The sequence below is a fragment of the Ovis aries genome, chromosome 8 (genome assembly GCF_016772045.2).
Source record: "Ovis aries strain OAR_USU_Benz2616 breed Rambouillet chromosome 8, ARS-UI_Ramb_v3.0, whole genome shotgun sequence".
Taxonomy (NCBI): Eukaryota; Metazoa; Chordata; class Mammalia; order Artiodactyla; family Bovidae; genus Ovis; species Ovis aries.
In genome coordinates this window covers 61,700,037-61,727,900 of record NC_056061.1, presented here as the reverse complement: position 1 = coordinate 61,727,900, position 27,864 = coordinate 61,700,037, and the positions used below count along the sequence as shown (strand labels likewise).

At 39.9% G+C, this 27,864-nt stretch overlaps 1 protein-coding gene across 19 annotated transcripts in view; it reads left to right on the top strand.

The window, feature by feature from the left end:
* The window catches only part of MAP7 (microtubule associated protein 7), a 180,257-nt gene that overhangs the window by 102,685 nt on the left and 49,708 nt on the right, over positions 1–27,864 (top strand). For 17 of the 19 annotated variants that reach the window (XM_060419735.1, XM_060419733.1, XM_060419732.1 and 14 more), the window contains exons 2-3: positions 15,830–15,931; positions 22,663–22,740. In XM_060419735.1, the coding sequence (XP_060275718.1) occupies positions 15,830–15,931; positions 22,663–22,740 (180 nt within the window). Of the gene's footprint in view, positions 1–14,630; positions 14,683–15,829; positions 15,932–22,662; positions 22,741–27,864 lie in introns of those variants that run through there. The other 2 variants (XM_060419739.1, XM_060419738.1) reach the window with 1 other exon arrangement.

Here is a 27,864-nt window from a genome sequence, read left to right as displayed (position 1 = left end):
TCTTCTAAGGAGCAATGTATTTTAACTTCAGGTTAAAGATTGGTTTTCATTGTGAATACAAGATCTAGAAAATACAGTGATTTAAACAAATTAGGCTTTTGTTTTGTTTTCTTGCCGGCAGCAAACATGCTAATACTTGTTCAGCAGCTTAAAAATGGCAGGGTCAAGTTCTGTTATTCCCATCACCTCTTTGTCATCATTGCCTTCTAGTTATAAGGTGAATGAATGCTCTACTTTGAACATCACATCGAGATTCAAGGCAGAAAGAAAAAGAGGGGAGAGGAGCAAACCCACCAGGTCTGCTTCTCCTCTAAGGGGCTTTCACAAACCCCACCAGCAATTTCAGTTTTCAACTCTTCAGCCAGAGCTGTGCTTTGTGGCCAGTCAGGGTTCTACTAGAAAGAAGCATCAGAGAATATATATTTATTGGATAACCTGCACAGATCTGTACAGAGCCTTCCCTGTGCAGGTTGGCACTATGAATTTCCACATAAGAAACAGTGTATCAAGCATTTCCGCCAATTTATTAAACGATAAAGCATAGTTTTTGCTTTGTCTCTCATGAGATTATCAGTATTTAGAACTTTTGGAAATAAACATTCTAAAAGTCATATAAGATAGAATGAAGTCAAATGCTCCATAATGTGGGGCAGCCTTGGAGTGTAGCAAAAGTCAGAGAAAGAAATGTGTTGAAGATAGGGTAACTAGAAGAGATTTTAGGAAAAAGAGACTTGAGCTGGACTATGAAAAATGATCTGAATTCCATACGATACTATAATGGTGGATACATGACGTTATACGTTTTTCAAAGCCCAAAACGACACCAAGCATGAATGTTAACGTGAACTATAGACTTCGGGTGGTGATGAGGTGTCGGTGTAGGTTCATCGATTGAAACAGATGTCCCACTCAGTGAAGGAGATTGATGGTGGGAGAAAGTGTGTATATGTAGAGGCAGAGGGTACATGGGAACTCTCTAAACTTTCTGCGCAATTTTTAGGTAAACCTGAAACTCTCAAAAATATTTTTTAAAAATAGTAAGATGGATTGGATTAAATAGTTGGAGAGATGGTGAGACTGGTGATCCAAGGAGAGGAGAAAAACTATTAATAACAAGGTCACAAATGTAGAAATAACTATAGCATAAGACAGCATGGTGAGACTGGGTTAGCCAGTCATTTTAAAACAACCTTTAAGTTAAATGTTCAGTAGTTACCTGAAATGAATTGGAATAACTTTTAACCTTTCACTATTTGCCATTCATTCCTATTGAGTTTGTCAAGGTTAACATAAAAAAAGTTTAAAGTTAAGTATTTTACTATTTTCTGCAGAGGAGGAATGGTTAATGATTAATATTCTGCAACCATGTGTATATGGGAAGCACAGATTATGCATTTGGTCAATTAATACAGGATTTAAATTACTTTCACATTTCTTTGCAAAACTGATATTTAAAATTAAATCTACTGCTTATTTGGGACTCTTTGTAAGAATTGTACATTTACTATCTTGATAATTTTACTTTGTATTTAAGTACAAAATCTTTTCTGTTTTGTGGCCAAAAATAAGCATTTTTTAAAACTCTGGCATTAGTCATTTTAGTTTTCTTTCAAGATAAGTTGCAATCCTGTTAAAAGTAAAAACAGCTTCTTTCAGTTGGTGACTTTAATTAAGGGGAGTATAATAAAGTTGAGTTCTAATTATTTTTCTTTCCTAAATTATTTAAACAGTTGCTTTTAATTACACACTGAATTTAATTGAATTGGGTCTAATTTGATCAGCTCCCTATCCAGCTGTTGAAATTTAGACAATTAACTACAATCTGTAATTTACCATTTCCCAGTGAGACTGGAAAACAGTATGGTTAGGGTTTTCACCCTTTTTCTACATTTTGCCCTGTACTTTGCTTAATCATAAACATTATTCATATTACAGGGCAAAGATCATTTGTGAAACTGTGACTGGTAAATATTGCCAGGAAAATACGTCACCCACAGGGATGAAAAGGCTTACCTTTTAATCTGGTTATATTAATACAGGTGAAAAATACAGCATTTTCTCTTCTGATTATAGTGTTTTCTCCATCTGGCTGGAGGGAGGCTTTTGTTTATTTTTTGTTGACTTTTAAATAAAAGCCTCTTTGGTTGAATTTAAAGTGTGTAGTGAGTGTTTACTCCTGTTGGCTAACTGTATCAGAAGGACTTTGGAACACAAATCAAGAAGCTTTTGGTGATAAACAAAACAGCTTGAGAAATAATTCTCAGTCATTTCCACATGTTCCATGGAACATGTGCTTTTCTGAAATGCTTTTCATTTCACCTAAGATGGATTTTTTTTTTTTTTTTGGCTTTTTAACAAACAGATTATCAAAACATATCTATTAAGTTGCTTTGGAAAAGACTCGAGTTCACAAATCTCTCAAAGATGAAATGCCTGTTTCACGGAGTGTCTAATGTTTCCAGCCGGAGACTGTACTCTTCTCAGGCTTTATCCCAGGCAGTATAGGTGGTATACTTTTGTATTGGAGATTGACCCTCTGTTCCCCAGTTATTCACTGTTAAGTGGTGATGGTGGTTTAGTCCTTAAATCGTGCCCGACTCTCGCATCCCCATGGACTGTAGCCTGCCAGGCTCCTCTGTCCATGGGGTTCTCCAGGCAAGAACACTGGAGTGTGTTCTTATTTAAGTGAAAGTCGCTCAGTCGTGTCTGGCTCTTTGCGACCCCATGGACTGTACAGTCCATGGAATTCTCCAGGCCAGAATACTCTGATGGGTAGCCCTTCTCTTCTCCAAGAGATTTTCCCAATCCAGGTATCAAACCCAGGTCTCCTGCATTGCAGATGGATGCTTTACCAGCTGAGCCACAAGAGAAGCCCTCACTATAAGTGGTACTGAGCAAACCCTTCTATTATGTGGCTGCCACAACAGTCATTTGATTTTGAGTCTTGCCTAACACATTGTCAGCACCATCCTAGAATTACGTTAGTTTTTGTTTTCTGACACGGAGCAATGTAACTGTGATCTGACAGTTCTTTTGGTCACCTTTTTTCTACCGTATCTGCTGGAGAAGGAATAGGCTACCCACTCCAGTGTTCTTGGGCTTCCCTTGTGGCTCAGCTGGTAAAGAATCTGCCTGCGATGTGGGAGACCTGAGTTCGGTCGCTGGGTTGGGAATATCCCTTGGAGAAGGGAATGGCTACCCACTCCAGTATTCTGGCCAGGATAAGTCTCAAAGAGTCAGACAGAATAAGCGACGTTCACTTTTTCACCATCTTCAGTTCAGTTCAGTCGCTCAGTCGTGTCCAACTCTTTGCAACACCATGAATCGCAGCACGCCAGGCCTCCCTGTCCTACTCCTGGAGTTCACTCAGATTCACGTCCATCGAGTCAGTGATGCCATCCAGCCATCTCATCCTCTGTCGTCCCCTTCTCCTCCTGCCCCCAATCCCTCCCAGCATCAGAGTCTTTTCCAGTGAGTCAACTCTTCGCATGAGGTGGCCAAAGTACTGGAGTTTCAGCTTTAGCATCAGTCCTTCCAAAGAAATCTCAGGGCTGATCTCCTTTATAATGGACTGGTGGGATGCAAGGGACTCTCAAGAGCCTTCTCCAACACCACAGTTCAAAAGTATCAATTCTTCGGCGCTCAGCTTTCTTCACAGTCCAACTCTCACATCCATACATGACTACTGGAAAAACCATAGCCTTGACTAGACGGACCTTAGACAGCAAAGTAATTTCTCTGTTTTGAATATGCTATCTAGGTTGGTCATAACTTTTCTTCCAAGGGGTAAGTGTCTTTTAATTTCATGGCTGCAATCACCATCTGCAGTGATTTTGGAGCCCCCCAAAATAAATTCTAACACTGTTTCCATTGTTTCCCCATCTATTTCCCATGAAGTGATGGGACCAGATGCCATGATCTTAGTTTTCTGAATGTTGAGCTTTAAGCCAACTTTTTCACTCTCCTCTTTCACTTTCATCAAGAGACTTTTGAGTTCCTCTTCACTTTCTGCCATAAGGGTGGTGTCATCTGCATATCTGAGGTCATTGATAATTCTCCCAGAAATCTTGATTCCAGCTTGCGCTTCTTCCAGCCCAGCGTTTCTCAGGATGTACTCTGCATATAAGTTAAATAAGCAGGGTGACAATATACAGCCTTGACGCCCTCCTTTTCCTATTTGGAAGCAGTCTGTTGTTCCATATCCAGTTCTAACTGTTGCTTCCTGGCCTGCATACAGATTTCTCAAGAGGCAGGTCAAGTGGTCTGGTATTCCCATCTCTTTCAGAATTTTCCACAGTTTATTGTGATCCACATAGTCAAAGGCTTTGGCATAGTCAATAAAGCAGAAATAGATGTTTTTCTGGAATTCTCTTGCTTTTCCATGATCCAGCGGATATTGGCAATTTGATCTCTGGTTCCTCTGCCTTTTCTAAAACCAGCTTGAACATCAGGAAGTTCACGGTTCACGTATTGCTGAAGCCTGGCTTGGAGAATTTTGAGCATTACTTTACTAGCATGTGAGATGAGTGCAGTTGTGTTGTAGTTTGAGCATTCTTTGGCATTGCCTTTCTTTGGGATTGGAATGAAAACTGACCTTTTCAAGTCCTGGGGCCACTGCTGAGTTTTCCAAATTTGCTGGCATGTTGAGTGCAGCACTTTCACAGCATCATCTTTCAGGATTTGAAGTAGCTCAACTGGAATTCCATCACCTTCACTAGCTTTGTTCATAGTGATGCTTTCTAAGGCCCACTTGACTTCACATTCCAGGATGTCTGGCTCTAGATGAGTGATCACACCATCATGATTATCCAGGTCGTGAAGATCTTTTTTGTACAGTTCTTATGTGTATTCTTGCCACCTCTTCTTAATATCTTCTGCTTCTGTTACGTCCATACCATTTCTGTCCTTTATCAAGCCCATCTTTGCATGAAATGTTCCCTTGGTATCTCTAATTATCTTGAACAGATCTCTAGTCTTTCCCATTCTGTTGTTTTCCTCTATTTCTTTGCATTGATCGCTGAAGAAGGCTTTTTTATCTTTTCTTGCTATTCTCTGGAACTCTGCATTCAGATGCTTATATCTTTGCTTTTCTCCTTTGGTTTTTACCTCTCTTCTTTTCACAGCTATTTGTAAGGCCTCCCCAGACAGCCATTTTGCTTTTTTGCATTTCTTTTCCATGGGGATGGTCTTGATCCCTGTCTCCTGTACAATGTCAGGAACCTCATTCCATAGTTCATCAGGCACTCTATCAGATCTAGGCCCTTAAATCTATTTTTCACTTCCACCGTATAATCATAAAGTGAGCAAATGTATACTTTTTCTTTTTTACTTGTCATTAATACTTTCTCTTCTTCGGTTTTTGCCACAGTTTGTTTGGGGTACATTATCTACAATTTCTTGCCCTCTTGTTTCCTTCTTCAGGCATTTATTCAGTGTCACCTGTATGCCAAATGGTGGGCAAAATACTAAAGATATGGAGCTGATAAAGATGAAGGCACTATCCTTGCCCTCAAGTTCCTTGGGTCTGGTAGAAATTATCGTAGTTCTGGAAACACCTGGCCAAGTGTCAAAGACTAAATTAGCCTGTCACTCCCCTTACTTGGAGAGCATCTATGGTTCTTCAAGGTCAGAATATGATGTCTGTGTGTTTGTGTGTTCAGTTGCTCAGTCGTTTCTGACTCTTTGCAACACCAGGTACTATAGCCCACCAGGCTCCTCTGTCCGTGGGATTTCCCAGGCAAGAATACTGGAGTGGGTTGCCATCTCCTCCTCCAGGGGATCTTCCTGGCCCAGGGATTGAACCTGCCTCTCCTGCTTGGCAGGTGGATTCTTTACCACTGAGCCACCTGGGAATTTAAGTATGATGTCTGTGATTAGACATCAACTCTTTGGAGTAAACAAGTAGCTTACCCCTTATCCCTTAAAAATATCTTGGTAACTTGGTGGAATTATCTGTTGAAATTATTTAAATAATATTTATATCTTTCCTGTTGTGTACTTTGGCAAACAAAATGGATTTTTATAGAAAAGGTTATGTTGGCATTTTATCTTACTGTAGACGAAACTTCAGTGCAACTGCTTCAGTTTCTTTGTGGAGGTTGATTGATTACAAACTGTTAATAAAAACCAACATGTGTCTGTTCCATTCTTCATGCCTTATTGTCAGTTTTGTAGATGAGTGGTGTTTTCGGTGAATTCTGTTCCCATACATCACATAACTTCACGCAGTGTTTGGTTTATATTGATATTTGTAAAATCCATGTCTCTACATTGGATCTGTATTATCTCAGTATTGGAAAGATTTCTTTGTTTTTTGGATGAATATCATTTTCCATAACTGTCATAACTTCATTTCTTCATAATGAAAAAACAAATCATCAGAAAGGGATTTTCAATATTCATTGTTGCTGGATGAGCTCCCTCTAAATTTTAAAACCTCCACAGGGTATTACAAGCCTCTAATGTAGTACAGTGGAGCTGCTGAGTCATTAGTTTTTTTTCTATTTGGAATGTGTGAAATGCCAAAAAAAAAAAAAGTCTTAATTGAGTCATTTCTGTCAATATGAATAAGGAGGATGCAGTGTATGTCCCAGATACACATTATCATCAAATATTCTCATTTAACTGCATTTGTTTTTACAACAAGAAATGAGCAAGAGTGCTGAATAAATGGTTCATTGTTCTTATTGTTGCGTCAATTTAAACGTGGCCAGATGTCGCACCATGCCACAAAGTGGGTCTGTTCTGGTGCAGAAGGGTAAATCAGACTCGGCACTGTTTCTCAGCATCTCTAGTTACATATGTTGCCATGGTGCGGTGCCTGTGAGTTTGCATAGTGACGTGACTGCTTCCTAGGTTTGCCTATGAAAGAGTAAAGATACTCATCAGCATCTACCCACATCACCTGCCTGTGTATCACCTTCAAAAACACCCCACTTGTTTCCCAGCCAGGCACTGTTCCTCCATTCTCTATTTCCTATTCCTGCTCACTGCTCTTGCTTCCTGGAGTCTGTAACTGGGTCTCCATTTCCTGCAGGGTCTGAAGCCGAGGAGACCTGGAACACCTCCACAGGGGCCCTGTGCGGAGCTGCCTCTCTGTCCTGGCTCCTACTAGGACAGCCACACTGACTCTGCTCGTCCTTGTCTCCCTGATGCTTCAGCTACAGACAGAAGTTTCAAAACACAGTCACTTGAGTCACTTTTCTCCCTTAATAGTTAAATAATCATCTCTTGGTACAGCTTAAGGGAAAGTGGGAAAATCTGCATAATTATTAAATTGTGCAGAAAGTGGAGTTTTTAAGATGTGGTTTTAGTCGGATTTGTTTTTTATTAAGATGATAACCCTTTTGAATACATTTCCAGCAGGCTTGTGGGGCCTTAACCTTTCATTTACCCAGAATCTGCTGAAGCTAGATTAGTTCACAGCTGCAAGTGCCATCTGGCACTCTTGTGACTTCCCATTGCCTTCATCACAAATTCAAAGCTCTTGGAATCTGAGGAGGCATTGACCTTGGGCTGTTTGTCTTATTTTCACCTGCCCGCCTTCCTACGCCCCCTGTTCTGACTGGACAGTCCCTCGATGCACTCTCATCTGTGTGCCTTGGTACTTTTGCACATGCCATGCCCCAGCCAGGAGGATTCTCGGCATCCCTCTCACGTATCTGTATTCCCTCCATTCGTCAAAATCTTTATTCAGTGACATTCCCATCTCTACTACCCCCTGTAGTACGGCCTCCCACCTCTGATTCCCTAAAACACTGTATCATTTATTTGGTTACTAGTCCTCTGTAGTGTATTGATTTTTGAAAACTGATTTGGTCTATTGTTGTAAATGCCTATATTTGCATATTGTCTCCACAAAAGGACAGTGAGGATCTTGGAGGTAGGTGCCATGTCCTCAGTTCAGTTCAGATGCTCAGTCATGTCTGACTTTGCGACCCCATGGACTGCAGCACCCCAGGCTTCCCTGTCCATCACCAACTCCCAGAACTTGCTCAAACTTATGTCCATTCAGTCGGTTATGCCATCCAACTATCTCATCCTCTGTTTTCCACTTCTCCTCCAGCCTTCAATCTTTCCCAGCATCAGGGTCTTTTCTAATGAGTCAGATCTTTGTGTCAGGTGGCCAAACTACTGGAGCTTCGGCTTCAACCTCAGTCTTTCCAATGAATATTCACCTTGCAGTCCAAGGGGCTCTCAAGAGTCTTATTCAACACCACAGTTCAAAAGCATCAATTCTTCGGCGCTCAGCTTTATTTATGGTCCAACTCTCATATCCATACATGAGTACTGGAAAAACCATAGCTTTGACTAGACGGACTTTTGTTGGCAAAGTAATGCCTCTGTTTTTTAATATGCTGTCTAGGTGTGTCATAGCTTTTCTTCTAAGGAGTAAGCATCTTTTAATTTCAAGGCTGCAGTCACCATCTGCAGTGATTTTGGAGCCCAAGAAAATAAAATCTGTCACTGTTTCCATTGTTTCTGCATCTATTTGCCATGAAGTGATGGGACTGGATGCCATGATCTTTGTATTTTGAATATTGAGTTTTAAGCCAGCTTTTTCACTCTCCTTTTTTACTTTCATCAAGAGGCTCTTTAGTTCTTCTCTTTCTGCCATAAGGGTGGTATCATCTGCATAGCTGAGGTTATTGATATTTCTCCCAGCAATCATGATTCCAGCTGGTGCTTCATCCAACCTGGCATTTCGCATGATGTACTCTGCATATAAGTTAAATAAGCAGGGTGACAATATACAGCCTTGATGTTATGTTGATGTACTCCTTTCCCAACTTGGAACCAGTCTATTGTTCCATGCCAGATTCTAACTGTTGCTTCTTGACCCGCATACAGATTTCTCAGGAGGCAGGTAAGGTTATCTGATATTCCCATCTCTTGGAGAATTTTCCAAAGTTTATTGTGATCCACACAGTCAAAGCCTTTGGTGTAGTCAATAAAGCAGAAGTAAATGTTTTTCTGGAACTCTCTTGCTTTTTCAATGATGCAATGGATGTTGGCAATTTGATCTCTGGTTCCTTTGCCTTTTCTAAATCCAGCTTGAATATCTAGAAGTTCTTGGTTACTTACTGTTGAAGCCTGGCTTGAAGAATTTTGAGCATTACTTTGCTAGCGTGTGAGATAAGTGCAGTGGTGAAGTAGTTTGAACATTCTTTGGCATTACCTTTCTTTGGGATTGGAATGAAAACTGACCTTTTCCAGTCTTGTGGCCACTGCAGAGTTTTCCAAACATGGTGGCATATTGAGTGCAGCACTTTCACAGCATCACCTTTTAGGATTTGAAATAGCTCTGCTGGAATTCCGTCACCTCCCCTAACTTTGTTCATAGTGATACTTCCTAAGGCCCACTTGACTTCATACTCCAGGATGTGTGGCTGTAGGTGAGGGACCACACTGTGGTGGTTATCTGAATCATTAAGATCTCTTTTGTATAGTTCTTCTGTGTATTCTTGCCATCTCTTCTTAATATCTTCTGCTTTTGTTAGGTCCATATCATTTCTGTCCTTTATTGAGCCCATCTTTGCATGAAATGTTCCCTTGGTATCTCTAATTATCTTGAAGAGATCTCTCATCTTTCCCATTCTGTTCTTTTCCTCTATTTCTTTGCATTGATCACTGAGGAAAGCTTTCTTATCTCTCCTTGCTATTCTTTGGAACTCTGCATTCTGATGGGTATATCTTTCCTTTTCTCCTTTGTTTTCCACTTCTCTTATTTTCTCAGCTATTTGGAAGACCTCCTCAGATAACCATATTTCCTTTTTGCATTTCTTTTTCTTGGGGATGGTCTTGATCACCGCCTCATGTATGATGTCATGATGCTAGGTCCTACAGTCTGTATTCTTAGCGCATGGCACAGTGGCCAGCCCATAGGAGTGTCTGTAAATGTTTACTGAAAACATTATGTAACATTTCTGAGCCTGGGAATACAGTGGTTCCATTGACAGTAACAAGGAGACCGGCTTGGCTCATTCTGTGAGGAAGGTTAGTTCAACTTTGACATAGTTTCGAGAGATAGCAGAGATACATGAGCATATATTCCCTAGGGGTGGAAGACTGTTTATAAATGCAAAGCATATTTATAAATCCAGACTGGAAAATGACTGAGGTCAAGATTGTGCTTTAGGTAGGCCATAAAGTGGGAGAATATTTCTGCAGGGAGAGAAATTACTGGGGGAAATCAAAAGCTCCCTAGAAATTAGAGGTCTAGAAAAGGATAAAGTTGTAGAAAAGATGTATTGTTCACTTAAGATTTTCCCAATACTGAGTACAAGGTGTCCCATGGAGTAGGGTATTAACTGAGTAAATGTGAAGAAAACTGAAATAAAGTAGGAAATTAAACCTGGGTTTGTCTAGTGCTGACTCCCATGAGCTTTAATCATTCCTACACAACTTCACAAACAATTAGGAGGAATTTAAACTGAAAAGCTCTCCATGTGGAATAATCAGAAAAGTCATTAGAAGTTATGAAATTGCATTATGACTTTCTTATTCTAATGCAAGTTTTATAAATAATGTTGGATAAAACATTTAATAGCGATGACTTAAATGTTACAATATTCCTGGCAGCTCTTTTAGAGTAAATTTTAACTGTCAAGTAAATAAGCAAAAGGATTTCATACAGTAGGACATTTTAGGTGAAACACTCTGAATTACCTGAGACTCTCCCAAGAGTTCTTTTTAATCTTTAGATGTTGTGATTTTAAACCAGGAATGTTCTTCAGTTGCCATAGTTGTATTCTGTAGTCAGATTTTCATATAAGATATTTGTGATTCAGGTTCTGTGATTCACTGAGGACTCAGAATTTAACATACAGTCATACTTGTGCCTAAGATTTATCATAGCAACAAGGAGACATAAAGCAAAATCAGACCTTTCCAAGGAAACACTGGCAAGCCTGGAATGTTAACTTTCTTTCTGCCCAGGTAGATTGATGCTATGAGACATATGAAGTTACAGTGTTCAGCCATTTTTTACTACAAAAAAAAAAAAACACAGTTGTCTGCAGTTCAGCCTCTAGTTCTGTTTTCTGGTTTACTCCCCAAAGGTATGTGTGTAGCCTGGGGACTTGATTGCACAAAGTCCAACCCATACTGAGCGGGGGTAAAGTTTTGCTGTTTCCCAGCCCATATGCCATGCTTGCTTTAAAACAGTGACAGAAATACATCATTTTTGTGGGGCTTAAGACCACCTGTGATTCAGTGAGTTTAAGCTTAACACGGTCCCTAAAGTTGTAGTCATAAATGTCTTGGTAAACATTTTGACTAAATTAAGCATTTGTTGGACCAGTTATGTTCATCACATGAGAGAAGGCATTTCAACCAGCCTCTACAGCCAAACATAGACACAAAGCAGTGAGAACCCCATGACCTTCATGGAAAGACATTGCAAGGAGTGTATTAGTAGTGAATCATAGAGGAGGTCGATTGTAGACACACATTTGTGGCACTTCCTGAAGCTGCAGAATTTTTTACTAAATGAAAGCTCGGAAGGTCTGCTGCCTGCATCTTCTATTGCAGAGTGATTTAGAGACAGAGTCTCAGACCACAAGGGTGCTTCTCTCCATCCTTCCTCTTCTCTTTAACACTTTTACATGTGATGCTAATGGAATAAAGCTTTCAAGCTAGCAGGAAGATCAATAAAAATTTTATAAGGCTACCAAAGTCTTATTGAACATCATAGTATATGGCTCAGTTTTCTCTTCTGAAAAATGAAAGAGGTTCAAATAAATAATACTGGAAATGTCATCTGGGTCATTTTAAAACTGGTATTTTAATGGTAATTTTTAAAAGGGTGTATGTGATCCTACCTGCTAGTTGCCTAGGATTTCCAGATTTTTAAATGTTGAAATCTTAAAATGGATAAATTCCTATTTTCATTCTGTTCTCAAACAGTGAAATTCCCTGCCATTTGTTTGAAAAACAAACAAACACCCAACCCTCTCAGAAGCTACTATTTTCCTGCTATTATAAGTGAGTTTTTTTTCTTTTTTGACGACTTATCCTTACTTTTGGCAACTTGAAAGGTATTACATCTCAGAAAACTGTCATCTCTCTAAGCCCCAGAAAGACTGATGATTAAGTCAGGAAACTAGAAACTATACTCTAAGTCCTACCTTCCTGTAGCCCCCAGGAGGTGTGATTGTAGCTGAGCTGCAAACCTCTGAAGCCAGCAGCAGAGCCAGGCTCTGCTCCGTAGGACTGCTGTCACCAACTTGACTAAGTTTGCTTTCCCTGTTAACATTAAGCAAGCAAAGCCCAGAGGAACTAACTGGAAACCTGCCTTCCCACATTGGTGTAGGACTAGGGGGAGAGTCAAAAAACCTGCCACTTTTTATTGAGCCTTTCAGTGGGCCCGGCAGTCTCATTTAATTTTCACAACCCTGAAAGTGTTTTCCTGCATTGCAGATGGGGAAATTATGACTGAGAGGTTGAGTGACGTGCCGTGCGTTCACAGCTCATAACTGGCAGAGCCTAGTCAGCTGACTCCAAAGTGCACACCGCCTCCACTACAACCTCAACACACAGCTCTACACCTGGGAGTGTGGGAGGCCCAGGACCTTGAGGAAGAGCATAAATGTTGAGAGAAGGAGGGCTGAATGTTTGCTAAACAGCTCCTGTGGGCCATGTTCTATAATAGATTCTTAACATAGATCTTTTCAATTAATTCCCCCAGTGACATTTCAGTTAGGCCATTTCACCCTCATATTACCAACTCAGAGAAGTCAAGAAACTCTAACAGTCACTCAGCTAGTAAGTAGCAGGGCTCCCAGAGGCTTCTCTGGTGGCGCAGATGATAAAGAATCTGCTTGCAGGGACTTCCCTGGTGGTTCAGTGGTTAAGACTTCATCTTCCAATGCAGGGGATGCAGGTTCAATTCCTGGTCAGGGAGCTAAGATCCCACATGCCTTCAGGCCAAAAAACCGAAACATATAAGACAGAAGCAAAATTGTAACAAATTCAATAAAGACTAAAAAAAAAAAAAAAAAAAAGAATCTGCCTGCAATGCAGGAGACACAAGAGACACCAGTTCACTCCCTGAGCCAGGAAGATCTCCTGGAGAAGGGAATGGCTACCCACTCCAGTATTCTGACCTGGAGAATTCCATGGACAGAGGAACCTGGCAGGCTACAGTCCATGGGATCACGAAGAGTGAAACACAACTGAGCAACTAAGCACACACACATAATCGTGGCTAAAACAGACTGACTTTCAGTTTACCTTTATTTTACTAAATTTAGCCTATCAGTTTTATATGAACAAGCAGCAGCAACACATTTTAAGATCAATTTTACATTTGTTTTGTTATGAATAGGACTCAGAAGGATTTTGTGATAGAAATGAATTCCTGAGATCCAGATGATAAGAAAGTGGGCAGATAGATCTAACTCGACTGGGTCTAATAAAAATCAGATATATTGATAGGTAAATTGGAATTCAGGTAACCAGACCTCCAGACTCCCAGTATAATTGAAATTTATATTTTACATTTGAATTTCAAGACAAAGCAAATTACAATCTAAAAAAAGGGGGAGAGGGATTACCCAGGAATTATTTGGAAAAGTCACTTGCACCGAATATGTCTTCTTTTGGATCTCCTTCATGGTCTACTGCAACATAATATTTAGCTATGTTTGATATTTGTTGTCCAGGCCTGAGGGCATTGCAGATAATCAACAGAGATAGATTAAATTATGTCAAATATGCTAAGGTAAGAAAGAAATGAATGCATATGAAATACAGGCTAAACGAATAGTCCTAATTATCTTTCAGTTAAGTAAAAATGATAAATAGAAGCTCGCTTAAACAGCTTACTAGTTAAGGCTTCATTTGCTATGTGCTAGAGGTGGCTGTATAATAAAAAGAAAATAATCACAATATTCCCAATCTGTGTGCATTTCTTTTTGTTTATCTTCTTTATGAGCAGTTTTGAGAATATCTTGCAAAAGATAGGAGAAAGTTGTTCTATCCATATTAAGCACCAGAGTTCCAATTAAGTCAGTTTTTGGTCTTTAGGGGCTGCCTCTAAAAGTGTGAGGCTGTAGGCCAATATGAACTAGTGTGGCCTTTACCTGCCACTTAGTGATAACTGGCAACTTGTTTTTGGCAAGTAGGATGAGAGTGTTATAGCAACCAGCGTTTATGTTTGAACCTGTTATTTAAAGCCAACAAATTGTTTGAAACTGGGCAGTTAAACAGTGTTAAAAATACAGCATAGGATGCTTTCTGCTGTTCAGTCTGTGGTTTCCTATGCTAGCTAATACTATATGTAATTGAGAGGCATCCATAAAAATTTGGTATATTCTTTGTTCAGAGCTTAAAGGTAAAGGTTTAGCAAATTTAATCACTTTTTAAAGTACATCTGGGATACCATTTTCAAATTTAGTCTTCCTGAAGTATAACTGTCGTACTCTTTGAGGTTCAAAAACCCTGAACTACTGAATCTCATTTTCTAGTTGTTCTCCATTTCCCTCAGCCTAGTGGAGGAGATAATAAATGTGCAATGTGTCAGGGGATAAGGGCTACAAACAAGGCAGAGTAAGGAGGAGAGATGAGTGACGCAGGTGCTGTTTTAGATAGATCAAGAGGACTCTAATATCACACTTGAACAGAGACTCAGTGGAAGTGAAGGACAGACGCGTGTTAACATCTGGGAGAAGAACATTTCAGGTACGTGCAAAGGCTCTGAGACGGACGAAGTCAGTATGTAAGATCTGAGCAGAGTAATTAAGAGGTTAAGTGGTACAAGGTAAAGGCCAAACCATATAGTACCCTGTAGGCCGTGGACAGCCCTTGAATTTTTCTCTGAGTGGGATGGTGGCTTCTAACAGTGACATGACTTAGGATTTAATGGGATCACTCTGGCTGCTGAGATGAGCGGAGACTGAAAATCAGTGGTGGGATCTGGAAGACTGATTAAGAGGATATTCCAGTCACACAGGGAAGAGAGGATCAGAAGGTAGTGATAGAGGTGATGATTTTTTAAGGTAGAGCTGAAAGAACTTACTACTGAATCAAACTTGGGGAGAGACTGGAGGAGAGAAGTCAAAGATGATTCCAAGGCTCCAGGCCTAATCTACTGGAAGAATGGAATTGCTTGAATGGATGGGGAAGACTGTGGGTGAAACAGATTTTCAGGCAGAGGGTAGGAGGCAGGGAAAATCAAGAGTTTGGTTTTTGACACCACTTAATGAGAAGCAGCAAAATTCTTTAAATATCTTTTGAAATAAAAGCAAAATGTGTAAAGAACAGTTTACCTGGAGGACTTTATACTTTATATAACCAGGGAGTTGCCTGATATTTCTGCCCTTTGGTCACTTCCTAGAATACATTTGCCTTAGTCTCTTGAATGATCTTTGTTACTGAACATTTGTTAGAGGCTTTTCCAAAATCCAGTAAATTATATCCCTCGTTCCCTTTTGGTGACCTGCTTGGTTATGTTCTTGGAATTTTTTGGTTCCAAATGCATGACCTTTGTAAGAACAAAGATCAGATGCTCTAGATCCCAGTCTTATTTCTTCGTGGTTGCTCTATGTATAAACTGGAGCAGCCAGGGTGAATGACTTCATGGACCCTGAGCACACCACTGCTGTAGGGTTGGTCAGTTGAGCTGAGGCTATTGATTCTTGGGTGTGTTCTTCCCACTGAACATTATGCTCATTGAGGGTAGGAGTTATCAGCTGCTTAATCTTTGTATTTCCTGGGTCTAGCCTAGTACTTGATACAAAAGTTGACAGCAAATTTTGAATATGTGAATGTTTCTGAATAAATTTTGAGAAACTAAATATGTCTTTTCTCTTTTATCTCATCTGTATAGTACCTGATGGCAACAAAGTACAAGATAAGAAAACCGCTGCCTCCCACCGGCCCTCCACTACTATTTCAGGACAAAATAGCAACCACTCAGGAAATAAACCAGGTACTGTGCATTGCCTTTGCTGTGGAAAAAGGAGGGTAATCCCAAAGGTCTTAGGCCTGCTAGAATTTAGGAGAGCTTGGTTTCAGTCCTGCCATCAAAACACACATTTAGACGGATTTCTAGAAGTCAGAAAACCTCTCACACCTTGATTTTCTTTCTTTAAAATGGAGATTCAAAGCTAAGCCCTACTCACCTCTCAGAATCATTTTGACAGGCAAGATGGTATCTGTGAGTGCACTGTTAACTGTCAAGCAGTGTGCGAGAGGTAACAATTTTTCCATTCTGCCTGAAATGATAGAAATGACACAGTTTTTTTGTACCTGTATGCCCAGCATTAGTGCATATCTCTTTTGTGACTTTTTCAAAACCCACTTAAGGAAATCATTACACGCAGCAATACTGGTATAGAATTACGTTTTTGTTCTCTGTTGCCTGCAATGATTGTACACCTACACAGTAATTTCATTTAATAGCCTGTGATTCATGGTCTGTTCCATTCAGTGATACAAAGAAGCAAACACTCTGTAAGCAAACTACAAACAATGGAGTAAACAATTCAGTAGCTTCCGGGTATCCAGCAACCATGATGTGGTCTTTGGGAGAGACTAACTTACAGTATGATGACCAGAGATAGCCAAAGGAAGGAAAAGGCAAACTGAACACCTCTTGAGGTTCTTGGAAGCCTATTTCAGGCTGCATCCAAGGCCAGAGTCACTCAAGAACAGTGCATCAGTGGGACTAAAGATGGAAATAACTGTATCTAGCCCCACAGAAAACATTCCCTGTCCCGCCTAGTTTTGTGGGGCCTTTTTTCTTATGTGGAGGAGGTCTTGAACGGAGCAGATAAGTCTGCCTTGCCATTCAGATGATGTATAACAGGTACAGTTACAAGCACTGCATTTGCTACCATTAGTAGCAAATGATGTATAGTTTCAGTGGAGTTTTAATTCACAGGCTGAGATTTTCCCTGTTTAGTCAGTTTACATTTTCATTCATTTATCCGTCCATATATCCACCCAAAGCACAGCCAACATGTAATGTTTCTTGAGTAATTGCCAAATGTTGGGGGACTCTGAGAGATACTGTGTGAGCAAAGCCACAGGACCGCTGTCCTCACAGGGCTTATTCTAGTGGACTTTCTTACCCTCTACTCCAGTGGGCATCCTTTTAGAAGTAGAAGCTGTTTAGCATGAAAATCCCCTTTGTTTTATCATGAGAATTGAACATAGCTAAATGGTTTATACTGATTTTCCCTTTTCCATCAACCATCATTTCTAATTCCTCTCATTCTATATTGTGCAGTTTATACTTTTATATCCTGATAATTTGTTTATTCATCTGGTAATAGCACTATGGAGGTACTAGGAATACATTATTGAAAGACAATCCTACTGTCTGCTGCTGCTGCTGCTAAATCGCTTCAGTCGTGTCCGACTCTGTGAGACCTCATAGACGGCAGCCCACCAGGCTCCTCTGTCCCTGGGATTCTCCAGGCAAGAATACTGGAGTGGGTTGCCATTTCATTCTCCAATCCTACTCTCTATCTGACAAGTATAGTAGAAAAAATCAGTATATGAATAGATCATTCTAACATAATATTTCTATTGTGAGAAGAGAGATATGCAGAGTGCATAGAAATATAGAGGCCAAAAGAAAAATCTTTTCTACCCCAATTGATTCTTTGATTTATATTGCTAGAGTCAAGTTCAGTGAGGAGATGTTTCATTTCAGATTGTGTCTTTTAAGTATACTTGTGTCTGCTTTCTTGTATATACACATAAGCACAGATACATCAAAGACTCTTATTTTTAAAACCACCATGTTATTTTCCTGAGTATCTCTGAAGATGATATCAGAGGTTCCATGTTGCAGTTATAGGTTTGAGTAAAACCTTTTGATTTTATGGGATATGAGTCATGGGAATATCTGTCTAAAGCATTTTTTAAAATTTTCTTACTTCAGGAACTTGGGAAAAAGTACATGCTCTTTGGGGGATATTTTGAGTATTGCCCTGACCAAATGACAGTAGTTGTTCAGATAGAGTCAGGGTATAGTGAGTTCTTATAAAAAGCCTTGTCACAGTGAATTTATTTTTCTAGATCTTTGAGGGTCACTCTTTAGTTCCAGCTTTTTCAGGATTGCATGTTTTCACATGTAACCGCAGGCTATTATCAGCATGCCCTTTCACTCTCAAAAGTACCCTGGTTTGGGTGGTCCCTTTACTTTTCAGTTATCACAGGTAGAAGGTTAGATGCAGAGTGTAGCTGCAAGTGTGTCTCCACTGAAATCCTATTTCTCTTAAAAACTTTTCCTTCTAAAAATTAAGTAACAATTCTATTCTAATGGTTGGATCTATTGAGAAACAGTGTGAAATATTCATGATGTCAAACTATTTTCTATACCTTCATTTTGTTCCAGAAAAAAAGTGATAGGATAGAAATGAGACGGAGAAAAAAAAAATTTCAGAAAATTCGCTATTGACTTGCAATTATTCAATTGTATTTTTTTTCTGAAATCCTACCTTTAAAGGTCATTTTTAATCAGTTTTTAATTATTAAACCTCAGAATTGTAATCATGAATATTTACTAATAACCTTTTATTTATTTACTTTTTAATTTTTAAATAATTTTTAATTTTTATTTATTTTTATTTATTTTTATTTTTACTTTATTTTACTTTTACAATACTGTATTGGTTTTGCCATACATTGACATGAATCCACCACGGGTGTACATGCGTTCCCAAACATGAACCCTCCCTCCCACCTCCCTCCCCATAACATGTCTCTGGGTCATCCCCGTGCACCAGCCCCAAGCATGCTGTATCCTGCATCGGACATAGACTGGCAAAAATCTATTGTCAAATACAAGTTTGGTATGAGTTTGCCCTCATAGTGAATGTTAATTCCATTAACATTTAGGAATGTGTAGGCTCCAAATGTTAACCAAGGTTGCTGGCTCATTTGTTTCTTTCATTCATTTAATAAATATTCATTGAATACCCTCCTTTCTGCCAGGTATAGTCCTAGGCTTTGGGAATATAGCAATGAACAAAACTGACCAGGCTCTGCTCCTCCCTACCCATATTCACAGCCATCTTTAATCTGCCACAGGGTGTTTAGTAACATTCTGGTACCAAAGTGACCTTCTTATCAATGTGACCAGAAGGATGGAAACAGAATTCAAACTGAATACCTTTTTCACTTCGCAGTGTTTTTTAGTGGCAGGTCCTGAAACCAACCAAACTCGTCTAGCATATAATAGTCATTGTGCACGTTCTATTTTAGAAATGCGTTGTATTTTAGAAATGCGTTGTATTTTAGAAATGTGTTATATTTGTTCTTTACTTTCTCAAATCAAATTATAAATAAATAGTGGCTGAGATCAGTGCTGAAGCGATAAAGGTGGCCAGGGAGAATTACTGAACTCATAAGCGTTGGCCTTATTTATAGTGTTTATTGATATATCTTGATAGCACTATATACAACCTGGTTTCTGAGGTCCTGGTGTTACCAGACAGGATACAGTTTATTACATGTGAAGAGTGTAATTTTCATATGGAATGATATCATAGAAATCAGAGGTGAACTATGCCCTTTCTTTATGCATCTGAAAGGCAGATGTTCCACTGCATAATTGAGTGTTGTCTCATGACTGCAGGAACACCAGGTATTGACTTGGGACTCTCAGGGTTGGTTGGGGTGGAAGAGGGTAGGTGAGGATGACTATGTTGTTCTTAAAACCTCCTTTTGGAAATTTTTGTCAAAATTTGTGTGAAATTTGTAGAAATGTCACATACTCGGTATTCTATGAGCAGAATTTTACTTCATTGTGTCTACTTATAGACTTTCTATAATATCCCCATGTAACTTTTATAAGTAAAAGTTATTTATATTATTTTAGTTACTATGGTTTTCAAGTTTCATAATAAGTGCAAAGTTTTCATAAGGGAGTAAAACCTCACTATTAAAGGACTTTTTTAAAGCAATAAGTAATTGCTAGAAGTCTTGCTTCTAACTTCATTTTGGCATGGATTCTTAGATCATTTTTTTCTTCAAAATATCAGTTCGATAGGGCTGTCATTTCCAAAAACAAACGACAGCAAAGCTCCCCTGTCTGTGACCCTTAACAAAGTGCCTAAGGGGGGGTCTGCGTGCCTCTTTTCTAGGGTCAGAAGAAAACCTTTTGGGACCAAAGGCTGTATTTTTCTACATAAAAAATATTTGAAACCTCATAAATGATTAGCAAATGGGGGAAATAATTATCATAACGAATATGAGCTAGTTAGGGGTTCATATTATCAATTAGAAAAAAAATACCTTAAAGCAAAGGAAAAACACAAAATATCATCTCCTGGTCCTGCCCATGACCCCACTGCCAGGTTTATGCAGCTTCTAATGCACTTTCATACAATTTTATTCTCTTAAATGTACAAATTCTGTAACAGAATTTAGAAGGCATTTGGGATGCAAGTCCTTTAAATCTGTTGAAGTCTCTATGTTGTCTCTAAAGTATTATTCCAGTAGGTTTTTCTTCTTAATGTGAGATTTTAAATTGTTAATTTAATAGCAAGGAAAATAATGCTGATGTTAAGTGTAATTATTATCATCATCATTGTTATCATTACTATGCTTTTGTTTTTATTTAGCAACAGCAGAGTGAGCGTATTTTTATAGACCTTTGCTGGAAAGTCATTAGTGGCATCTCACTCACAGCATAATCCAAAGTCCTCACCAGGACCCTAGCCTCTGGCCCCATCGCTTAAATGATCTCACTCTGCTCCAGTGGCTCAGATCTTCATGTCGTTTCTTGAACATCTTAGGTACTTGCAACCTCAGGGCCTTTGCACTTGCTTTTCACCTCTTGGAATGTCTGCACAGACAGCTCCCTTATTTCCATCAGGTTTTTACACATAAAAGCTACCATCTAACTTAGAATTCCCTTGGCACCTATCCAAAATGCCCAGCCTTCCATTCCTGCCATTTCACAGTCCGTTTGTTGCTTTGTTGTCTCCCTAGCATTTATCTCAGTCTAACATTCCCAGGTGGGTGAGTGGTAAAGAACCCTCCTGCCAGTGCAGGAGATGTGGGTTCAATCCCTGGATTGGGAAGATCCCCTGGAAAAGGAAATGGCAACCCAGTCCAGTGTTCTTGCCTGGGAAATCCCATGGACAGAGGAGCCTGGCAGGCTCCAGGCCATGGGGTTGCAAGAGTCTGACACAACTTAGCCATTAAAGCAACAACATTCTATGTACGTGCATGCTAAGTCGTCTCTGTCTGGTCCAACTCTGTGCACCCCCATGGATTGTAGCCCGCCAGGCTCCTCTGTCTATGGAATTCTCCAGGCAAGAATACTGGAGTGGGTTGCCATTTCCTTCTCCAGAACATTCTATATATTGCCCCTTTTTCCATTCTCTATATTTTACATATGTTTTCCCTAAGCAAGCTTTATTTGAGCAGAGATTTCTGTCTTTTTTGTTGACAGCTCTCCTTTCAGCACATAAAACACTGCCTGATCACAGTAGATATTTAGTGTATTCAATGAATGCAGATAGTTACTGAGATTTATCAAGTGCTAGGCACTGTGCTAATGCTGTTATAAGCACCATTTTATTTAATCCATATAGTGGTGTTAGATAAGGTCTATTTTATCCTCATAGACAACCAGTAAAAACCCATGAAACCAATGTCACAGCTTAAGACTTAGAGAGCTGGGTGAGTAACTCGGCCAAGTCTCATAGCAAGTGAGCGTGACAGAACCAGAAGTGATTTCATGCCTGTCTGATTTCAAAGCTGGGCTCTTCATGTCTAACTGGTGACTGACCATCTATTTAGTAGAATACATTCACTTAGGATTCTATTTGTTGTTAAGGAGCAGACTTTTTTAAATTTTATTTTCTTATTTTTTATTTGGCTGTGCTCTGACTTTCCTCTAGTTGTGGCGAGCAGGGACTACTCTCTAGCTGCAGAGCAAGACTTCGGGGCCCACAGCCTTCAGTAGTTGGGGCACGTAGGCTCAGTAATTGGGACTCCCGAGCCCTAGAGCACAAGCTCAGTAGTTGGGGCACATGGGCGTGGTTACTCCATAGCATGTGGGATCTCTCAAACCAGGGATCAAACCTGTGTCTCCTGCGTTGGCAGGCGGATTCTTTACCACTAAGCCACCAGGGAAGCCCCAGGAGACTTTTTAAAACATAAAAATAATAAAAGTTCAGTAGTTTAGGAACATAAAACCTCATGAATAGTGTTTGATAATAATAAGCCAAAGGCACAGTTATGTTTTGACATAATTTGTTTTGGCTGAGTGTCTTTTTTCTTTTATTTTTTTTTTTGAGTCTTATTGAGATGTATTTAACATACAGCATCGATTAAACTGTAAGTTTAAGGTGTACAGCATAATGACTTGACTTGTATTATGACATATTTATTCCAATATATTTAGTTTACATCCAGCATCTTATATAGATGGAAAAAAAAATGATTTTTTTCCCTTGTGATGAGAACTCATAGACTCTAACCTCATATATAATATTTTTAAATTGAAGAAAATACTGGGAAATTCTCAGGAAAATTATAATAAAGTACATCACTACAAGTATGGTCATAATTGTTGTAATGTTACTATAGGTATGATGTAGTAATAATTCATTCATCAGATGTACCAGACAGATATTTATCAGTGTATATCATTTTTAAAAATCTGCTCCTCTGTGTCTCCCATCTCCTTTTCAGACCCTCCACCTGTGCTGCGTGTTGATGACCGGCAGAGGCTCGCAAGGGAGCGGCGTGAGGAGCGGGAGAAGCAGCTAGGTAGGTCCCTTTCAAAGACACTGTTGTTGAAATGTTACTTTTTTCCCCTAGGATAATGGACACTTAACATTGAGCAAATGGACATTTCTATAATAGCCATGCTCTCTTGCATGCCTTTATGAGTTTTGCTAATGGATTTGGAGACAGAATTTAGTATGTGATATTGTTCTTTGGAAGGAATGATGCTAAAGCTGAAACTCCAGTACTTTGGCCACCTCATGCGAAGAGTTGACTCATTGGAAAAGACTCTGAGGCTGGGAAGGATTGGGGGCAGTAGGAGGAGGGGACGACAGAGGATGAGATGGCTGGATGGCATCACTGATTCAATGGATGTGAGTTTGAGTGAACTCTGGGAGTTGATGATGGACGGGGAGGCCTGGCGTGCTGTGATTCATGGGGTCGCAAAGAGTCGGACACGACTGAGCAACTGAACTGAACTGATAAACACAGAACCAAATTTTCACCCACAATGAAGTCCAGCCCAGGATTAGGGAGATTTTAATTTCTTGGTATAATGACAGTTTCATCTGACATGGGAGGAATATATGTATGAGAGGCATGATGGCTCAGCTTACATTTTACAACTTAAAAAATACCAGAAGAGTAATCATAGGGTTCTTTTTATGTGCCCAGTTATGAGACTGTTAAGTGCTAGGGCATTCACTACTTTCCACGTTAAAAGAACACTGCTGCTGAATTTTATAGACAGATGCTACCAGTATGCTGCCAGGAAAAACACAAGACCTGAGCTGCGATGTCTGACTTTTCTTTTGTTACCCAAGGCCCTTGCAAAAGTTGAGCAACTGTGGTATTTGCCACACGATCAGCTAGAAAGCTGCATCACGGGACTAGCTGATCAGGAAGCCAAGATCCAAGCACTCAGCAATCATCCTCTAGAACACTTAGCAAGGATGTTGGTGCCAGCTCCTCCTTTGCTTGAATGTCCATTTATGCAAAGTTTGCCAAGACAGGATATTCTCTTTATGTGCCTTGGAAAGATGAAATGTCTGGTCATGTGTTTCAGTGTTTCCAGGGCGTCTGATATTTTAAAACCAGAACTGACTTAGGTTGTCACAATCTTTCCAGTGGATGACTTATAACTTTTCTAAAGTTCTACTGCATTTTATAAGAGTTAGTGTTTCAATTGGAGAACCCAGCCCCATATCCCGTCTCTGATTATTTGTATTCAAGAACCCAGATTTGTGAAGTTCATTGGAAGCTGGTTTTCAAAAGTCTGTTGTCATTGTTTACATTCTTTTGTCACGCAAGTGTATGTTCCTCGGTTCTCTGTCTCGTCACAACAAAGATTTGGAGTGACGGACATGAAAGCCCCCTCGGCATGTCACAGCTCTCAGGTCTTGGATAGACCGTGTTATAGCTCTCAGGTCTCAAATGGACCATGTTGTAGCTCTTAGACAAATCAGTGTTACAGCTCTATTTTATTTAGAAGATAGCAGGAAAATCCATCTTCGAGGCGTGAGGGCATGTAGATCCAAAGACGTGGAGGGATGGGGGAGAGAGCTGGCTTTGGCTCCTCTATTTATATGTTTATCTCTCCCTGGGCCTGTCCTATGTAAATGGGGCCAGCCAGGAGTGTTGTTTGTTTTACCTGAGGTCCTCACTCCGGTCCTAGGACCTTCTTTTGTTCTGTTTTTGCGGGCTTTTCCCTTCCTTGTCTTTTAGCCACCGCCGTTTTGGACTCCTTTTCCCTATTCTGCCTACCTAACACTATGAACACAGGCCTCTTTCTCTCCCTTGCCATCATGGTCATGTGAGGTCATTTCTTCTGCTGACAAGGTTTTTCCAGCAGAAATTTCAGTGACTTACTGGAAGTTAACAAGCCGCACGCATTTCTCTGTGTTTAAAGTTTGCGCCTATGCTTGAAGTTCCCCACCTCTGGGAGGTCTCCTTCCAGCTGGTAGGTTACTGGAGAACAGGGCTACCTGTGGCATGTTCCACTCCTCTCTGCTTGGAGTGCTGTGCAGTCTGGATTTTTTCCTTTTATGAACTGTGCCTACTGCTCCCCAGGCAAGGTCAATTTGACAAGTGGATCAGAACTGAGAGGGAAAGAAAAGCAGAGCTACAGAAGCAAGAAGAGATTCCAGATGAGCATAAAGCAGCAGACTGCTGCTCCAGGGTGGTTGGTATTTACACTCTGGTTTTGAATCCATCCAAACAGGGAAAAGCAGTCTCCCCACTCCACCCCATCACTGTCAGGTTAGGCTTCACCCTTGGATTCAATAAAGCAGCAGACTGCTGCTCCAGGGTGGTTGGTATTTACACTCTGGTTTTGAATCCATCCAAACAGGGAAAAGCAGTCTCCCCACTCCACCCCATCACTGTCAGGTTAGGCTTCACCCTTGGATTCATAGCTGCCTGAGTTAAAGGAGCTCCATAGGGTGAGGAGACTATTCCTTTATGATTTAAACCCCATGAAGAATTAGCTTTTACACCTTAACTCGGGTCTTTCCATTTGGGTTTCTTTGTCTTTCAAATCCAGGTGTTACTAGTTTTATCATGGAAAGCATGATTATGCTGGTCACACAATAATGATTTCCCTTCTTATGCTATAAAGTTGTATAGCTCTGAGTCTGCAGATTCTCTCTGTAAGTTGCCTTGCTTTATCTGTTAAGTGGCTGGGTTTCTTCTTAATAAATAACCCCATATTTTAAATCATATTTCAGACCATACATCAATGGTGTAGAACATGCATCATCAATTTATATATTTTAAAACTGCTATTTGCCAGGCATATAGCATATTTGCTATATGCTAAAAAGATGAATAAAGGTTAAGACTTGGCCCTCCAGGGTTAGCTGCAATCTAGTGGGAGGTGGGAGAGGGTAGATTAACACACAGCAATTCTAATAGAGGATGGTACTGAAGGAGTACACACATGGGGCATTGAGAACCCACAGAAGAACCTAACCCAGCCTGGGGTTGTCAGGGACCACCTGAGCTTCCAGCTAGAGGATGAACAGAGTCATCCAGGGAACTAGAAGAGATGGGGACTGCAGAGCAGTGGTGCAGGGACAGGTGGCAAAAGGGGATTTGGTAACAGACCCAACATCTGTTCATCATCAGATTAATAATGGGTCAAAGTAAAGTTCAAATTATTATATTATCCTGTGGTCACAACTTAATTTGGTGAGCTAGTAGCTCAGACAATAAAGCATCTGCCTGCAATGCGGGAGACCCAAGTTCGATCCCTGGGTTGGGAAGGTCCCCTGGAGAAGGAAATGGCAACCAACTCCAGTATTCTTGCCTGGAAAATTCCATGGACAGAGGAGCCTGGCAGGCTACAGTCCATGGGGTCATAAAGAGTCGGACACAACTGAACGACTAGCACACCCAGCGTATTCTAGGCTTTGTTTTTCTTCCTTCTTACCCCTGCTGTATTTAATACTACAGGTTCCTTAATTTTGATCTCTTTTCTTGTTGTTGACAGTCATAGTTTTAATGAAGTAACATTTTATTTACTGTATTTATATTTTATTTTACTCTGCATTTTATTTTTATGTTATTTTTTCTGCATTAATTGTATTTTCTTTTGAAATTTTAAACCAATGTCTTTTGGCATGTTCTTTTCCACTTAAGTTCTGTGAGTAGAAATTAGTCTTCAGAAATACACAAACATGCAGATGTGCCCTTACGTTTGTGAAAGAGTCATCTAAAATCTAGCATCTGATTTAAGCTGTGCCTTTGAATACAAAAGGGCTATTTCTAACAAATTTTAGTACTAAGAGAAAATCAAAGGGCATCTGATGAACTACCCATAAACAGCTTTGCAGAAACTATGATGGCAATGGAATAGTGTTTTTTAAAAAATGGCAGGTAGGGTGGAGGAATGGCTATTATCTCAAAGATCTTTGGAGTGTGCTTTTTGAAAACACAAAAGCAGTCAATAATATCAGCTATTACCAAGCTTTCAAAGTTTAAAGCTTTCCAAGTATAAAGAGAAAAAAAGAATACATCCCAGAAATTCCAACAAAGCAAAGTTGAAAGCAATTGGCTGGTGAGATTGATTATTTACTGTTGAATGTAGGCTGAAATTAATATTGAAATCATTGAATTTTTTTTTTTTTAAAGACCACATTTTAAAAAGCAAAGTAGAAAGAAGGAGAGTAAAGATCTTTGCTTGGGTGACATGTTATGTTTGTATTGTTTTGCAAACAGCAGGTCTGTTAATAACTTTCTGTGGGTTAAATCTCTGAGTCATGCTTTAATGCATTGTGATAGGATTATGTCATGTGGCCTGCTGTTTCTACATTATCCTTCAATTTATCACATAAAATCAGGCATAATTCTTGAAGTGTGGGACTGTTCTGTTCATTTGGTTGGGAATATATACTCTGAAAGCTTTATTTTTCTGCCTTAAAAGGTTTTCTCATGAAAAAATGTCCTCAACTAGTCTATTTCATCTGACTCTAATTCAGGCCATTCCTTCAAACTTCTCTCTTGACTTCTGCATATTTTTTTACCATCTCTCTTCTAAGCTTTAATTTTTTTTCCTGGGCTAGGTGGGGAGAATTGTATTTGTTCTCATGATTTCTACTCTCCTGTGTTGATATTATGGGTTCCACATTCCCAACTCACTCTTTAAGATAGTAGATGCTTTCCTATCATCTAAAACTCAACTTCTATACAGTAAGTTGTCCATCAGCTTTCACTCCTCTGAGTAATTGCTGTGTACCAGTCAGTTGCACCAATATGCCTTCCACCCTTCCACACCCCCACAGCATTATGTTTCAGGTCTTTTTTTTTTTTTTTTTTGATACTTTCTGCTGCTGCTGGAGGCTCTGGCATCTTTCTGACTCCGAGCCTTAACTACTGAATCTTTTGCAGGATAAAATGTTCTCTTCCTGGTGGTCCAGTGCTGTGCACTGCCTCGTCTCCACGCTGGCCTGTTGAGCCACTTGTAGATGCCGCTGGTCAGTCTGGACTCAGCCTAGTCCTCTAGCGGTGGCCTCAGGTTTGTAAGTGGAGGTTGCCTCACACCCTGTCCCTAAACCCACATAGTCACAGGTCCAGTACTCCTCTGTCTTCAGCAGAGGTCTCGGATCCTTGCCTTTAAATTTGCTGCTTCTGCTATCATCCTACTGCAGACTTTAATAAATTTAGAGT